Source organism: Elephantulus edwardii, unplaced genomic scaffold (assembly GCF_000299155.1).
Source record: "Elephantulus edwardii isolate Elephantulus edwardi_28Jun2011 unplaced genomic scaffold, EleEdw1.0 scaffold00007, whole genome shotgun sequence".
Classification (NCBI taxonomy): Eukaryota; Metazoa; Chordata; class Mammalia; order Macroscelidea; family Macroscelididae; genus Elephantulus; species Elephantulus edwardii.
Window position 1 is genome coordinate 34,980,281 of NW_006399757.1, and position 17,869 is coordinate 34,998,149.

Sequence of the window (17,869 nt, forward strand, 5' to 3'; positions counted from 1 at the left end):
AGAACAATGCTTATTTTAGACTTAAAGTTCAGAATTCTTGTCTCTGTCTAGCTAGGCACAGAATTATTGGTTTTAATATTTCATTCACTATTACTGTCAAGTTTGAATGCATAACTTCAGTAATAAATCACCTGGAAAAACAAGGGATTGACTCTCTTTCTCCTGTGGAATCACTGGTGGGTCTAAAGCACTGGAGAGAAGAGCCTGTTAAGTGTTTGCAGGTTACCAATCAGGCAAACTTAGAGAGGCCAGGGGAGACACTGACCTGTAGGAAAGATCTAACTGGACTGCAAGTTTACTCTGGTGATGCAATGGCTAAGTGCTCACCCGCTAACTGAAAGATTAGCCCTGTGAAACCACCAGCTGCTCCCTGGTTCTGAAGGATGAATTCATAAGCGAAGGTGCTTCTGTGAGTTTTCCCATTCAGGAAGGAACAGTCAGAAAAAAATGTCTGAAACCTCTAATGTTTCCTAAAGATATTAACTCAGGAGATTGTTTACATTGCATTTCAAACTTATAACTGATTGTTAGAACTTCTTTTCATAAAAATGGTTAAGCATTATTTCTTTTTAAATGATGGTTGGCAGTTCTATTTTGTTAAAATGGAATCTTTTTTGAAATTTTAAAAAATGATAATGTAAAATGCATATAAATTTAAAATGACTAATACTAATGGATTTACACCTGTTCTTTTTAAAGTTGGATGTGCTGTGCAATGGTGAAATTATGGGGAAGGATCATACTATGGAATTCATCTATATGACGAGATGGCGACTGAGAGGCGAAAACGTAAATTGTTTTTCTATTTCCTCATGTATATGTTCACTTGAATACCATTATGTTACTCAAATTTAACATTATAACTTGGCAACTGAAAAGCAAGCTAACTTAGGACAGAAACTGGTTCCTTTTTGTGGTTTCTCCCAGCCACTCTGAAAATCAGTCCTGAGGACAAAGCAAAGGTCTGTGTAAAATGTGATTTTGTTGTATTTGAGGTGAGTCTGATGATGCAACATGTTCATGTCTGCTAACTCCAAGACAGAGAAGATACAACTGCACATATTTTAAATCTTATGAAGGCTGAATTCTGCTCTGACTACAAGTTTAATGATTGATAAGAGTATTATATCTTAGATGTTTTTGAAAGGCAAATAGGGTAGAATTCTGGTTAATTTTTTTTTTCAGGTCCTCCATTTATATAAATGAGACCTAAGGGTAAAGTGAGTCTCCAGTGGTTTCTGATGTCAGCATAATCAGATTATACACTAACTATTATACATTATAATACCATATTATAATCTGTTAGTAATTATGTGTTAGCCCCTGTGCTGTATGCAAGGAATAGAAAAAAACCCAAAAGAGACTATAAGAAGAAAATCCATATTTTTAATGATAAGTTTAATTGGAGTTAGATAAAAGGTCTGAGAATATCTTAATTGATTAATAAATAACATTAATATTAGGGAAATTTGAGAAACTAGAAGTTGTGAGTCTGATAGATAAGAATAAGGAATACAGTAGAAATGCTACCAGAATTTCTCTTCATTACCTGAGTGTATGGGTAAACCTGTTAATCAGGACTAACTAGAAGGTTAGACCAGATGATTACCAGGATTACCAGTGTCTTATCAGACATTAGGATTCTAATTCACCATAGAGTTCTATGGTGTGTATGGGACAACATATAAAAATTTTTTAAGTTCTGTGTCATTCTTTATTTCTCTTTCTGTAAGTTAGGTTTTATTCTGTTTATTTGATTTCCTCATGAAAACATCAATTAACTATAAAAAAACTAGAAGATAAATATAAACTCACAAGGATAAGTCGTAGAGATTACGAAGTATAATTAGGGTCTGATCTATGTTAAAATAGATCAAAAACATACTTAAACAATTAATGTAACATCTATGGAACTGTTCTGAAATTATCCTCAAGAAATCAGCTTTTGTGCTTCTGCATAGGTAGGGCATTGGCTGTTTTCAGAAGAAACATTTTGAAGTACTACAATAATAAATGAAGTGCCTAACCTCTTAAGTTGGAATTTTCTTTTACTGTTGGAGGGCTACTTGAGTAAAGCCTTCCTGGTGAGGCTTAATGCTGCAGCTGCTTCTGGAAAGAGCTCAATACCAGGAAGAAGAAAAATCACATTTTAGATCCAGTCACTACCTAGTTATGGACCCTTCAACAACTCATGAAACCTCTCTGGGGTCATCTTTAAGATTTCTTTTTATTTGGCAGATTAATTTATGTTTCTGTGAAATTTTAAATGGCTGTACATACATCACTCTTTTATCCTTAAAACTAAAATGTTTTAGATACTTTGTACTAATTATAGAAAAATTAAGAACTCTCTTAATCAGTGCTATTTAAGAGTGGACATTGTGCTATTACATATAATATTAATACTATATTGAACATTAATTTTTCTTTCTTGATAGTTTAATAGTTTTAATACTGGAAACCATAATTTAAGTAGATTTGCTTTCATATTAAATAGCTATACATCATCATTCACTATAAAATTCCTCTTCTAATGCTCACTTACCTTCCTCATCCTTAAAGGCAATTCACACTGCCAGTTATTTTAATATCAAAGTAGAAGAAAAATTTTTATTAATAGAACTCCAGTTTTGTCAGTTTTTGCCACAGTTGTATTTCTGATTACACATTTTCTGGGTAGTCTAAATTCTTTAGTTGTTTAAGGAATATTTTTTAAGTTCGTTCAAAAAATGGTTCACATATCACAAAATAATGTCACATATCTCCACCTGGATGACTAATAGCCATCTCTGATTTTATATGTTAAAAAAAAAGATCTTGATTTTTTAAAAAATGGTTCAGTACCTTGTGGTTAAACCCTACAGGTGGACATGAAAAGCAGTAAAGCAGCACTAGAAACCCACTTCCTTTTACATTTAGCATGACCATAACATAGTAGAACCATTTCATTTTTCAAAATCATATCTTTGGTTGTGTTCCTCCTCCCAACCTGTTCCTCCCTCAACCTCTCAGTAGTTCTTAGGCTGGTTATTTCCTTTTTCAGTTACTCAGACAAAAGCCCCCAGTCAACCCTGATTATTTTTTACCATTTATCCATTCTGTAACATTTTCCATGAAAACACTACATTTGGAATCCAGGTGTGTGTCATCACCTCCACTTCTTTTACCTCTGCTTTGTGCCACCTTACTCTGGGCTTACCAACTGGGCTCCTTGGATTCACGCTTCTTCCCATTATATCTGCCCAGCACAGCAGTGAGAGCCCCAAACCCAGACCAACACACTATCATTAAGTCAATTCCTATTTATTGCAACCTTGAGGACAGCGTAGAGCCTGCCCTACAGGGTTTCCAAGACACTAGATGTTTCTAGATGTAGATTCCAGCACACTGCCTCATCTTTCTCAATGGGTTCAATTGGTAGGTTTGAACCACAGACCTTTTATTTAGCATCCCAGTACTTAAAGCTCTGTGCCACCAGGATTCCTCCAGTTACAACCATCCTCTTAAAAATATGAGTGTGTGTCACTCTTCTCAAAATACTGCAGTAACTTCTCTCATTTAGAGAATAGTCAAAAGGTTCTTCCGGAAACTTCTTGCTAGGACTCCTGCACAACAATCCTAGCCTCCTCTCTGATCTTCTCATTTAGTCTGGCTTGCTTTTCTCTCCAGACACACTGGCTTCTTTGTGTTTCCTCAGATGTGCAGCTCCTGCTCAGACCTCCCCAGATAGGCGCTTCTCTCCTGAACTTGTTTGCTTTACCCTCTTTTCTCAAATAGTTTTGTCCTGTGTCACTTTCTCAGTGTCCTTGACTTCTCTGAAAATTAGAATTGCATTTCCTAATATGGCACGCTCAGTCCTTTCATGCCTTAGTGCTCACCACAGTACTTCATGCCATCTGATGCACGGTGCCTCTGACCTTTTTTATATGTGTGTCGTTTGTTTACTGTGGTGTAATCTGAGGGCAGGGAGTTTTGTTATTAGTTCACTGCTGGATCTCTGGTATATAGAGAAGTTTCTGACACAGATAATAAATACCTGTCTGAAGAGTGAGATGAATGAAAATCTTGTCTTTTATAAAGTAATAAATACTTAAACAAAACATAAAGATTTTTCTATTTGAACTCTTTTCCCTTTGTTTTCTAGAAATAAATTTTTATGTTTGCTCAGGTTCTAATCAACCTATACTGTTAATAAATAAAATGAACTTAGTTGAACTTGATGTGGAAAATGAACTGGTAACAGTAAGATAATTATTTGTTGATTGGGCCCCTGAAAGCACGTTAGTTGTGGTCACATCCCTTCCCATCCCTGAGCTCCACGGCCAGGAGGAGGCCAGGACGTCAGGAAAGCTATCATCGCTTCATCTGGTGCTGCTCAGCGCGTCTGCCCTGAGCTGATAACAGCTTGTTTCTTAAAGTCATGACCACCCTGAGGTTCCTTCTAGTATTTTTATAGTAAACATTTTAATTTTATACACATACATCCAAATGAGATTAAGACTCTTAATCTAGTTTTTATCCAGAAGTTTGAATTATTTGTTGTTGAATCATTTGTACTTCACCTGTTTTGAGTTGCCTCCTTTTGTCTACGTGTGTGTGTGTGTGTGTGTGTGTGTACGTGTACATATACTTATCTGTAGTGGGTGTTTTATTTTGCACTTTTGAGCTATCTTATTTCTCTGTGAGAATAATACCATTTTTACAAAAATCTGATTACATAATGTTGTTATTGTGTACCATAAATTAGGAGATGACTCATAGCTGACCCTCTGGTGGGTTTTCAGAGGCAGTTAATCACCCAGAAGGAGATCGCTGATCCTCCTGCGGAACAGCTAGTACCTCGATCTGCGTGCCTTCAGGATTGTAGCACAGCCTCTTGGCACTAGGCCTCCAGATCTCGCTGATACCCTGTCTAAAACACTTTGTTGTTGCCTTTACATACTGTCAATTCAGAACTGACTCATAGCCGACCCTCCAGCAGGTTTTCAGAGGCAATAAATCACATAGGAGAAGATTGCCCATCTTTTTCCCACAGAGCAGCTGGTGGATTTGAACCATATGCCTTTGGATTGGCAGCACGACTCCTTACCATTAAGCCATCAGAGCTCCCTCTAAATAATTTATGATCTCTTTTTTAATAAAGTCCAAACTATAAAGTCTGAAATATAATTATTATAGAAGGCAACTAGTTAATAATTTTTTTAAGTACTTCTGAAACTTTAATGTGAATATGGAGCAACTTGGATAGATCATTATTCAGATCAAATGCCTCTACTCTAAGCTTTATACCATACCACCTGGAATCTCCAAGAACCTTTTACCTTCATTATGGCAGCAAGGTTTACAGCTTACAAGTACACCCTGCTCTGTGCCTTACAATGAATAGAGAATGAAGACCCAGATTTGAGAGGTTGTTGGTAATTATTAAAGAGCTCCTTGTAAAATTAGCTCTGTCCTTTGAACTGCTAGCTGAAAGATTGCAGGTTCAAACCTACCAGCCACTTCACAGTAGAAAAAAATATGATGATCTACTTCTGTGAAGATTTATAGCCTTGAAAACCCAATGGGATAGTTCTGTGTCATATAAGGATCCCTGGAAGTCTGAATTAACTGCAGAACAGTGGGAAATGGGTTGGTTTGGTTGTTATGCAAGGGGATTTTCCAATAAGATGAAATAGCTATAATGTTGGATTTCTTTAAGAAAAGTAATAGTTAGACGTGCCATATTGAATACAAACCATAGTATTACACACACACAAATGTGGTAAAAACAAATTTAGAGATATACTCAATGAGAGAGTCATGGAGCACTTTAAATATGGTAAGAAGTACCACAAAATAGAAGATTCATAAACCTTTTTTTGCATCTGACTTTTCCAAGAGTCATTATGAGGTTTCCACTTTTAGAGAAAGTGTTACTATTGTTGTGTACTGTCAAGTCAGAATCAATTCACAGCTGACCCTCCAGTGGGTTTTCAAGGGCAGTAAATCAAATAGGAGGAGATTGCCAGTCTTTTTCGCATGGAGCAGCTGATGGATAAAAACTGTATGCCTTTTGGCTGGCAGCACAACTCCTTACACTAAGCCATCAAATCTTCCTCAAAGATAGTAGCATCTCTAAAATCTCCTTTGGGAAATACAGTTATTTTATGGGTCCAAGAGATGAAAAGGCTTAAAGCACCTAATTTCATCAATTCTCCTACCTCCATGTTTTATGAATATGAGATATTAACTTAGTATTATTTGTTTGTTGTTATGCCTCATCAATTTGGAGCCAACTCATAGCTGGTCCTCCAGCAGGTTTTCAGAGGTTGTAAATTGCATAGGAGAAGATTGCTTATTTTTTCCCCCACAGAATACCTGGTGAATTTGAACCACGTGGCTAGTTTTATGTGTCTGATTTAGGATCTGGGCTTCCTTCCATATTAGATACTCGACTCTGTTTCAAGAAACCCTGAAATGAAAGCAAACCATGTTCCTCCCCAAGTATTTGTCAACTTGTTCAAATCCTCAAGAGTGATCTTTATAAAACATCCTTCTTAGCAATAAATAATGTTATGTTCTGCCTCTTAATGTCAGAAGTTTATCATTTACAGCAGGAAGTGTGCATAGTATGTTGCACATGGTATGAAGCTGTTTGTGACAGAGGTAGGAAACAAGTAGGTAGAAAAGAAGCAAGCACAGCAGATGGAAGAGAGAGACAAAGAATTATGAGCTAATAGCCATGGAGATAAAGTCCCAACCTATATTCAGTATTTACTGTTACTACCTAATAAATGTCATCATCTATACAATCATGAAAGTACCTGTTTTTTCACCAAAAATTCCATAGTTATCTAGAACTTACACATTATAACTACTCACAAAATATTACTGGCTGACTTTTGTGTAGCTGGACTGGAGACATGTGAAGCCTGGAAGGAGGGACACTCTGGTCTATCTAGATTAAAACATCTCCCTCCTTCCCAACCTTAATGTGGCAAATATCAGGATTTTAAAAATATTTTAAAAGCATTTTTCAGCATCAAAAATGGTGGCTATTTTAAATTTCTCCTTCAGTCCTTTCACAGTTGCTGCACAAGATTAAATTGATAATTAGGAGTCTGAGAGATACAAAGGATTACAGCAAACATGATTGTTTCTGATGTTTTAAAGATACAATCCTAAGAAGCCCTGGTGGCAGAGTGGTTAAACACTGAGCTGCTACCCAAAAGTGGTTCTATGGGGCAGAAGAACCTAGTAACCTGCCCTTGTAAACATGCCAGCCCACAGAGCCCTCTGGAACAATCTGCAATGACCCAGTGGCAGGCAACAGCAGTACTAGAACTCATCACACACTTATTTGTATATGGCTCTCCTTTGGAAATTTTTAATTTAACCTTCTAGTTAGACATCTGTTAATTCTGACTTAATGTGCAGAATCAAACTACTCCATAGTGTTTTCAGGGCTGTGACGTTGCAGGCCCATGTTGGCTGGCACCTCTAGGTTTGTCCCATCAGCTTTTAGGCTGTTGGTTGAGCCCTTAATTAATTACACCAAGCAGGTGTTTCCACTTCTGAGAAAAAGAGGCTTGAGTGAACTTTCTCTGATAGACATCAACCCCTCCAGACCTCACTGTAATTACTCCTGCTCCTTTTTTTCCCAGGAAGCACTTTGAGCAAGAAAACCTAGTTCCTGCTCACAAAGCTGTGTTGTGGTTTCTGTTGAGGCCCAGTGACGTGGGCATTGGATCAGCTGCACACTTAGTAAGACAACTCAGTTGTGTTAAAGCTTTGAGCAAGTCAGAGTTTAGGAAGATTGGGTTTCTCTGACCCTTCTAGACCTGAGGTTTATAGTAGGTTATGACAGAATCTGAAGCAGTTTTATTCACATAAATACTCACTTCACATAACTTTTCAAATTAATTGCTATGGCAAATGCTTAGCAAGAAACACAGCATTTGCCCTACTGGTCTCCTATTAAGATTTTAATACTTTGCCTTTTTATTATAAAACCATATTCCTTATTTAATTTTTTACAAAACTTGTACTTGTTGTAAAAGCAAACTTATTTTGAAAGAATTTTGTGAGAATTAAGATGATAAACTTCTACTCAGTTTGAACTTCTAAATTTTTGCTAATGACCACATACACAGAAGCTAGGGAAGGAAAGAAACTGTACCTCTTTCCTTTACTCCCTCTAAAGAACATAGAAGATGGAGACAAATGCAGGCTTTTGTCTCAGCTTCTGAGGCTTCTATCTAGACTCCTGAAGTAAACTCCGTATTTGCTGGAAAATCTCTCCCATCTGATTTTTTCCTCCTGTATTCATCATTTCCTCACATGTTCATCATTTTCTCTCATGTTCATCATCGCCATTCTTCTTTAGTTAACTCTTTCAACTTGCAGCTCTAAACACTACTCAAAAATAAGTGAGTCGAGCAGCACCTAAAGTAGTGCATGCTCCTGTCTGTCTTTTCCTCAGACATCTAGCAGTGTCAGGGAAAGCACATTCATCTTGATTGACTCCAGAAAGAAGAAAAGAAAAAAGAATCACTTAGAGAAAGTGTCTCTTCCCAGCTGAACTTGTTACTCTTAGTGAAGCAACTTGGGGTTGGCATAACCAGACAAAGGTTGATGATGCAGAACCTTGGGCATCTTCAGAAGGAAAGAAAACCTTGCCAAAGGCTACCATGGTGAGCCTGGTGTATGGATGAGCTGGCTCAGAAAAACAGGTGCCACCTTTTAGAAGCCAGACTCTGTGAAGAAGAACGTGGCATCAGAGTTGGAGGAAGACTCCTCTACAGCCTGCGCTGATGTTGAAGGCACAGCCTTACTTGCTAAAAGTGAGGAGGAACTGAAGTGCTTGCTGCAGAAGTTCAAAGACGATAGCCTTTAATGTGGATTACAAATCTCAACATCAAGAAAACAGAGGTCCTGACCATGGGGCCAATAGACAACATCATGATAGATGGAGAAAGCATTGAAACTGTCAATTATTTTCCCTTACTTGGAGCCATAATCAACAACAGCCTTGGTACCAGCACTCAGGAGACAGACATAGTGCTTTCAGCAAGGCTCCTGTCAGAACCTCTCCAAAATACTGAAGAACAGTGATATCATTTTGAAGACTAGGGTGTACTTGATTCAGGCTGTGGTCTTCAGTCACTTGCTGTGCATCTGAGAGCTGGACAGTGAATAAGGATGAGAATTTATACCTTTGAGTTGTGTTATTGGAGAAGAATACTGAGCACCCTATGGACTGCCAAAAGAGTGAATAGGTGTGTCTTGGAAAAGATGCAGCCAGAGTGCTCCGTGGAGGCAAGGATGGCAAAGCGTCATCTCTCATGCTCTGGATGTGTTACTAGGAGAGGCTGTTCTCTGGAGAAGGGATATCATGCTTGGAAAGGTTGAGGGTCAGCAAAAGAAAGGAAGACCCTGAATGAGATGGATTGACATGGTGACTGCAGCAGTGGGTTCCAGTGAATCAGAGATGATGAAGACGGCACAGGATAGGACAGGATTCACATCTCTTGTTCATAAGATCACCATGAGTCATCCTGTACTCAGTGGCACCTGACAGCAACAATCCAGAGAAGAAACTGCTCATGTCTTCTGGAAGAATAGATGATCTCTCAAGTTTTGTTACAAGGCTATAAATAGACTCCATTTCATTTTTTTCTTTTTATTTTTATTTTCCATTTATTTTTGCTTACTTAAATCACTTTATAGTTTATATGGAATTTAAAAAGGCCTGGCTAAATCTCTGGAATATACCTCACATACTTTTTTAAAATGCTTAATTGTTTTGCCATTTTGGAGAGCTGTGCAATATTGGACTCAAATGTGCATAATTTCAAAGTAAATAGTTGACACTTTTTAGCTGTGTTCAAGTTGAAGTTCTGGGAGTGTCATCCTTTGAGAATTGTGCTGTTAACACATAGGTAGCACCTCTCGAGCAGCTTGAACCCACCAGCTGCTCCACAGAAGAAAGTGGGGGGCAGCCTCCTCCTGTGTGGTTTACAGCCTCTGCATCCCACCTAAGGGTCAGGTCTAAATCTGCTCCAACTCTATCACAATAGGGCTTTTTATTACTATTAAAATTATATTTGTGTTGCATAACTCCTTGACAGACTCTGATGGCTTAGTGGTGAATTTCTTTCTCAAAGGTAAGCAATGCAGATCCCACCATCTTCCCCACAGGAGAAAGGTGGGCAATCTCTGGTGCTCAATTGACAGCCTCCAAAAATCTGCTGGAGTGTCAGCTATAAATTGATTCCAACTTGAAGGCACCTAACAGCAAATAGCGTAGTACTGAAACTCAAGATTTTGGAGGGTTGTTTGTTGTTGGTGTGTGTGTTGTTTTTTTTTTTTTTAATTGTCATTAAAACCACGAAAAAGTTGTAGGTTACACGTGAACTTACTCAGTAATTTTAAAATCTCTTCAATCAATTTCTTTTTTAAACATTTCCTGAGTGGCTGTCGTGTGCCAGCTGTGGACCTTGCTTATAAAACCACAAATAAGAATAAAATGTACCCTCGTGGAGCTTACAATCTAATGATATTAAAATAGCTATGACAGCTAAGTATCTACTCTGAGCAGTAGAAAGCCTTTAAAGTGGAAATCAGATCCTTTGCAGGTTGGGCAGTGTCTCTCCCTCTTGGTGCTGTGAGCTCTTTGAATAGTGGTGCCTTCAGAGGATAGTGTGAGAGGAGTTAGGGGAGACATTGATCTAGGAAACTATGGAAGAAAGAAGATAACTTCCTGGGGACTCAAAAGGTGACATTTCCTCCCAGGAATTAGTATGTGGAGAAGGGATGGGAAGGATAGACCACCCACTTTTTGGATAGATATTTGCAGAATATTAAACAAAACTCATATCTGCATGCTTAAATTGCTTCAAGCTAAATTTTACCAATCACTGTTATTAAAATCTCTTTTTCTTTTAAAGAAATAACTACCACATGTTTGGCAAATGTTAACTAAAAATTCATCATGTTGAGTCTTATGTTTGATGTTAGCATATTTTAAATAATCCGTTTTAAATATGTGTCCAGTTGTGGATGCCTCTTATCTGATGAGTTCATCTCCTCCGCAGTTTCGGTGTCTGAACTGCTCAGCTTCGCAAGTCTGCCCTCAGGATGGCCCTTTGTATCAGGTAAGAGGCACTCACGGCTGTACATATGACCACAGCAATCCCCGTGTGACTGCTCCCGTCCCCAACGCAGGCAGACATGACTGTAAACTTTGTACTTATTTGAGCTCTAAAACTTGGTCTTTTCCATTTATATCCCTTCCCCACCTCCCCGCTTCATGTTATTTTAGCTTTCCTCCCCTGAGTTATCCATTTAGGTTTTCTGAAACAAGGGGGGAGGTGGGAATTCTAAATCTTAAACCCATTATTTTCAGTCAGGAACTGACTGTTAGGAACTGCCTTCTCAAGCTCTCTCATAAGTACTTGACATCTCTTTCCTCTTTTTAAGACCGAAAAAATAGTAATAAGATTTAACAATGTACTGGTAAAATTTAAACTTAGATTCTGATGAAAGTTTATCTAATAAAAACATGTTTAAAAAATTGAAAACACAAGATAGCAAGGATTACTGTTAGATACAGAGATGATCTTTGATCAGCTTTACTTAATCAAGAAATGGGTTAGTAATACCATTTTTTAAAATCTCCATTGCTGATTTATTCCCGGAGAACAATTGTTATTATGTGACAAACAGCTGCCACCTTGCCAGCTCTGTTGCCGTGTGGGCTTTATTTTGAGGCAGGGTAAAGTGAAACAGAAAAAAATGTCATCACTAATCAAAAATGTTTGGCAACTGAGCTGGAAGTTCCCTCAGTGGCTTCCTTAAAATTTATTCTTTAACTTATTTAAATTATAATGTTTAGTCAATGCAAAACAAATTAAGTGTCTAAAAAGGCTTAAGAAAATAATTTAGGAGGAAATAATGTATCTTTCTTCCTTTTATTACATTAGGCGTAAGGGATAAATTGGTAAAATTTGTATATATCTGCATTTTTTAGATGTTTCATCTGTGTTTAATAAATTGCAGGTATCAAGAGAGTTGACCATATGTGTCCTAAGAGCAAAGACTTTCTCATATATGACAAAAATACCCCAAAATTTGAATAATAATTTAAGTACTATAAAAGGTACTAAATCTTTACAAAGTTAAATTGTGACCTCTTTTACAGTACCAAATACCCTTGTACTTAAACCAGGTTCTTATTTAACTTGATAAAGCTAGACATTTTATAGTATATTGAGAAATGTAGAAAAGTAGGGCCTTCTGGTCAAGGTTACATCTTTAAAATGAATAACAGAAGGCACTTTTACTGTCACATACAAAAATGCATTTTACAGCTAGTGTAGTTTAAAACAATATTATTAACTGAAACACACACTTGCTAATAAAAGGAACCACTCAGGGACAAACAAATATATTTGAATCTATATAGATATACTTCAAAATAATCGAGAAATACAGAATTCATTTAACTGTGTGCTGGACATTTCTCTGTTGTTAGGTGCCGTTAGGTTGACTCATGTTGTTGTGTGCCATTGAATCAGAACTGACTCATAGCTGACCCTCCAGTGGGTTTTCAAAGGCATCAAATTACACGAGAAGAGATTGCCTATCTTTCTCCCACAGAGAAGCTAGTGGATTAGAACCATGAACTTTTGAGATGGCAGCACAGCCCTTTACCATTAAGCCAGAGCTCCCTCCTTTGACCCATATTGTCTACTCAAGAAAACCAAACACTATCCAGTCCTGTCCTATCCTCCCAATAATTTTTTCCCAGAATCCTCAGAATCTCCGTCTCCAGGGGAATAGAATATTTTTACAAGATGGTCAAGGAAAGGCCTCTTAGAGATGATAATTTTGATCAAAAGGAAGTGAGAGAAATAGCTGTGTAAGTACAGAGTAGAGTATGCCAGGCCAAAAGAGCACAGTTCAGGGTGATGAGAGGTCACATGGTGTCTTTGTGGATTGTAAGGGGGCCAGTGAAGCTGGAACTGAGAGAATGCAGGTTGGTTATTAGGAACTAAACTCAACGGTGTAAGTGGAGTTGGGAGTGCAGATCTTTTAGGCTCTGTTTTCACTTCATTTATGAGACTTTTGGTGGAGAGAAGGGTGAACATTCACCCCATAACTTCCATTATCCACCAGTGAATCAAAGGTGGCAAAAGCACCTAGAAAGTATAGCTGAGTATCTGATCTCAGAGTGGGGATGATCTTTCTCATTGTATTTGTAAATGAGAAAAACATAAAGGAAAAGTTAAGTTGAAAAGCAATCTGCAATAAAATAAGGAAATAGTTTCAAGATAAGAATGAGAAAGGTTTACGGTTCTTAATATGTAAAATACCCAAACATATTTGCAAGGAAAAGCTCAATTTTTCATAGAAAAATGAACAAGGAGCATGATCAGGCAAGTGACAAGAGATGCAAACACAGCATTAATAAGCATATGAAATTATTAACTTCTTCTAGAAACCAAAAAATGCTGTTTTATATTAAGTTTCCAAATAAAGAGCAGAAAATGGCAGTGCTTACTATTGGGGAAGCTGTGGGAGAATGGGCCCTCAGAACACTGTTGTTGTTGTTATGTGCCGTCGAGTCACTTGCGACTCATAGCGACCCTATGTACAACAGCCCTAAACTCCGCTCTGTCCTGTGCCAATCGCACTGTCTCTGATACACCCATCCCAATTATCCCAGTCACTGAATCAATCCACCTCATAGAGGGCCTTCCTCTCCTGCGCTGTCCCTCCACCCTCCCAAGCATGATGTCCTTCTCCAAGGACCGGTTTCTCCTCACAACATGTCCAAAGTATGTTAGATGGAGCCTCAGAATCCTTGCCTCCAAGGAGCCACCCGGTTTAACCCTTTCCAGGACAAATCTGTTTGTTTTCCTAGCAGTACATGGTATTCTCAGTACTCTTCTCCAGCACCACAGCTCAAAGGCATCAATTCTCCTCCCTGGTCATTGTCCAACTCTCTGATGCATAACAAGGATTGCGAAGACCATAGCCTGTATCAGACGCACCTCAGTCTCCACAGAGACACCATTGCTCTTCAGTACTTTGGAGAGGTCCCTAACAGCAGACTTTCCCATGGCAATGCGCCTTTTAATTTCCTGGCTGCTGGTGCCAAGACTGTTGACTATGGAGCCAAGCAAACTAAAGCTGTGTACAATCTCAATCTCCTCAACATCCATCCTGATGCTGCCAATTGGTCCAGTGGTGAGAATCTTTGTCTTCTTGACATTGAACCTCAATCCATATTGTAGGCTGCAGTCCTTGACTCTCAGAATACTAGACAAGTAAAAAGGAAACTGTTTAAGCCAGTATAATATGTATCAAATATGTTGTTTAAAACCAACAATTAGACTTGTAGGAACAAATCCTGGGGGTTAGGAACTTGTCTTGGGGAGTTAAAAATACCTCATTGAGTCAAGATAAAGTCAGAATATTTAAAAAAATGGAATAAACTCAAGTGTATAGCAAAAAAAGATATTTTTTCAAGTGGACAGTCTTGAGGATGCAGAGCACAATTCTCATTTTTAGGGAAATATGAGAGTAACATATTTACTAAAATTGTAGTTACTCTTTTCAAATGATAGGACTTAAGTAGTTTGCTTTTGTGCTTTTTGTATGTTTTTTTTCTTCTGCAATAAAGGCAGTTTACTTAAATGGGGGGATTACTCTTAAGGGGAAAAACACATCGGTCACTTTTTAAAATTTTCTAAATTTTTAATGTGTACTTTGATTTTTATTATGTGATAAAATTGAAGACTAGCAACTTGGAAATCTGAGTGCACTCACAACAATCACTTAATGCTGAGACACAGTGATGTGCCATATTTCTTTCCAATACGTGCGATGTCATTTTACCCAGAAAGCACAATTATACTAGACATAAAGTTTATAGAACATAAAGCACATCAGTAAGCCTCAGTGTTGTAACAAGTGTCATTTATTATCAAGCTGTTCATATTACCTAGAGTACCTGCAAAATACACAGAAGTATTCGTCTTCTTATATTGCCATAGAACAAACACGAATGTTTACTTGCAGTTACTTGGTGGTGGTAGTGACGGTGGTTACTTGGTGGTGGTGGTTGTTGTTATGTGCCGTCGAGTCGCTTGCGACTCATAGCAACCCTGTGTACAACAGTCCTAAACTCTGCTCGGTCCTGTGCCAATCGCACTGTCTCTGAATCAGTCCACCTCACAGAGGGCCTTCCCCTCCTGCGCTGTCCCTCCACCCTCCCAAGCATGATGTCCTTCTCCAAGGACCGGTCTCTCCTCACAACATGTCCAAAGTATGTTAGATGGAGGTTCCTTGGTAGGGAGACAAAAACATTTTTCAGCCAAAGAAGATAAAATTCCAAATTAATTATGTTAGCCAAGCCGTTTTTACTTCCTTCATCCCTGGAAGAATTCTTCATGGGATAGTTCTGTATATTCTGAAGGTACTCTAATATGAATAGCTTGGCAATTTGTGGGAAACCTGCGGTCTGAAGAATCAACAGTGGAGATTAAAGCTAGAAAGCTATTACAGTGAAGGCCAAACTGGGGGCTGATGGGGGACTTAGCACCAAGTTAGGATAGAGTGTTTAAGTTAGTCATCTCCGAACCTCAGAGAAACTCAGGAAGCTTGTAAAATGCAGATTCATGCATCATCTTACCAGATAACCTGACTCAAAGAGGTAACAGAATAAACTTTAAAATAATAACAATGAAATAAAATGAAAAGCAAGGTAGTTTTGAACTCTAAAAGCCCATTTAACTCCAGCCTTAGGAAGTGGTAGCATCTGATTTCCTTCAGAAGAAGCCCAGAGATGTTGCCTTTCCTATGCATCTGTTACATCTTGAGTGGAGTGGCAAAGAGACTCAGCATTGAGTCTTCTCTACGTGGAACACAGGTAGCTTTGATAAATGCTTAGAGGGCCATAAGGGCTTAAAGAATTTCACTTTCTTTCTGTCAGTATGGGAGGGGGGAAAATAAAATGTTGTTGATATGTACTGTCAAGTTGGAACTGACCCACAGTAACCCTCCAGTGGGTTTTCAGAGGCAGTTAATCAGTCAGGCGGGAGGAGATTTCTCATCTTTCTGCCATGGTATAGCTGGCAAAATCGAAATGCGTACCTTTGGGGTGGCAGTGCACTTCCTTACCACTCAGCCACCTGAGATAGATAGATAGATAGATAGATAGATAGATAGATAGATAGATAGATAGATAGATAGATAGATAGATAGAGGTAGATGTGATAGGTAGATATTATAGATATACATATTATACACATTATACATTGTTGTTGTTGTTAAGTACCATCGAGTCATAGGCGACTCATAGCGACCCTATAAACGAAAGTCCTGAACACTTGCATGACTTTCATCCTCTCTCCAGGTTCATAGGGTTTCCAGAGGCAAGCTGTTATACAGAAGTGGATGCCACTCCTGCTTCCAAGCTTGTTTTAATCGGGGAGCTCCAACAAGCACTGTCCACTATGGGTGACCATTAACACATTTGACTCCTCAGTGTCACAGTATTCAGCTTCATAACAACCACAGGTTACCTCTGTACAGCAAGTGGACACACCAGGGCTATACGACCTAGAAGAATATTTGAACAAAAACAATTAAAGACAGTCCTGAGGGCCGCGGATTATAGTCACCCACTTTAGGTTTGGTAGCATCACTTTCTGTCCACTAGGCCAACTGGTCTCTCTCTGTATGTTGTTTAAGTGCCATCGAGTCATAGGCGACTCATAGTGACCCTATGAACGAAAGCCCTCAACTCTTGTCTGACTTTCATCCTTTCTCCAGGTTCATAGGGTTTCCAGAGGCAAGCTGTTACGGAAGTGGATGCCACTCCTGCTTCCAAGCTTATTTTAATCGGGCAGCTCCACCCAACACTGTCCACCATGGGTAACCATGATCACATTTGATACATCAATGTCACAGTGTTTAGCATCACAGCAACCACAAGTTACCTCTGTACAGCAAGTGGACAGACCAGGGCTATACGACCTAGAAGAATGTTTCACATATTTTATGTGTATATTACACATATATTATACATATTACACATATTGCACATATCACACACACACATTCTCTATACCAATCTTTCACATTCATCTATATAAGATGCAGGGGAAACTTCAGTCAGTGACCATCTGAGACCCTTTCTCAATTTGTTAAAAGTACAAACCAACCCCCACTGCCTTCAGGTCAGTTCTACTTCACATAATCCCTAACTCAGGTCTTCAAGGCTGTAAACATCAAAAGGAGGAGACCCCCCCTTCTTTCTCCCATGGACTGGCTGGCACATTCCAACCACTCACCTTTTCTCAGTTGTGTAACATGACAGCACCATTTTGGTAAAAAGTAGGTCCTTCAAATTTCATTTTGAAAACTGGGATCTGTAGCTTTAATAAAAAGAAAACCATTGGACCTCTATTGATTTTGTGACCTTTTGTTCTGCATGGATACAGTGAAGTTCAGAAGTAGCCCTGTGGCATAAGCCTTTTATCCAGCAGGAATAGGTTTTCTCTTGAGCACTGAGTGATATCCAGATGCTTGATAGCTCTCTTACATCATCAGAGCAACACGAAGGATGAAACAGTTCACTTCAGTCTTTAACAGCATCAACTGTTGAGTAGAGTCAGTGACCTGAAAGCCTCATTTAACTGTTTGTTGTTGTTATTGTTCTGTGCTATTGAGCCACTTGTGACTCATAGCGACCCTAAGTACAACAGCCCTAAACCCTGCTCTATCCTGTGCCAATCTCATTGTCTCTGGCACACCTACCCCCATTACTCCAGTCACTGAATCAATCCATATCATTGAGGGTTTGCCTCTCCTGTGC

The 17,869-nt window shown here is 38.6% G+C and overlaps 1 protein-coding gene across 1 annotated transcript in view; it reads left to right on the plus strand.

Annotated features, from left to right (window-relative positions):
- Positions 1 to 17,869, plus strand: part of PCGF5 (polycomb group ring finger 5) — a 59,125-nt gene that overhangs the window by 40,058 nt on the left and 1,198 nt on the right. The window contains exons 7-8 of the mRNA XM_006880330.1: positions 700 to 789; positions 11,079 to 11,138. Of these exons, the coding sequence (XP_006880392.1) occupies positions 700 to 789; positions 11,079 to 11,138 (150 nt within the window). The remainder of the gene's footprint in view (positions 1 to 699; positions 790 to 11,078; positions 11,139 to 17,869) is intronic.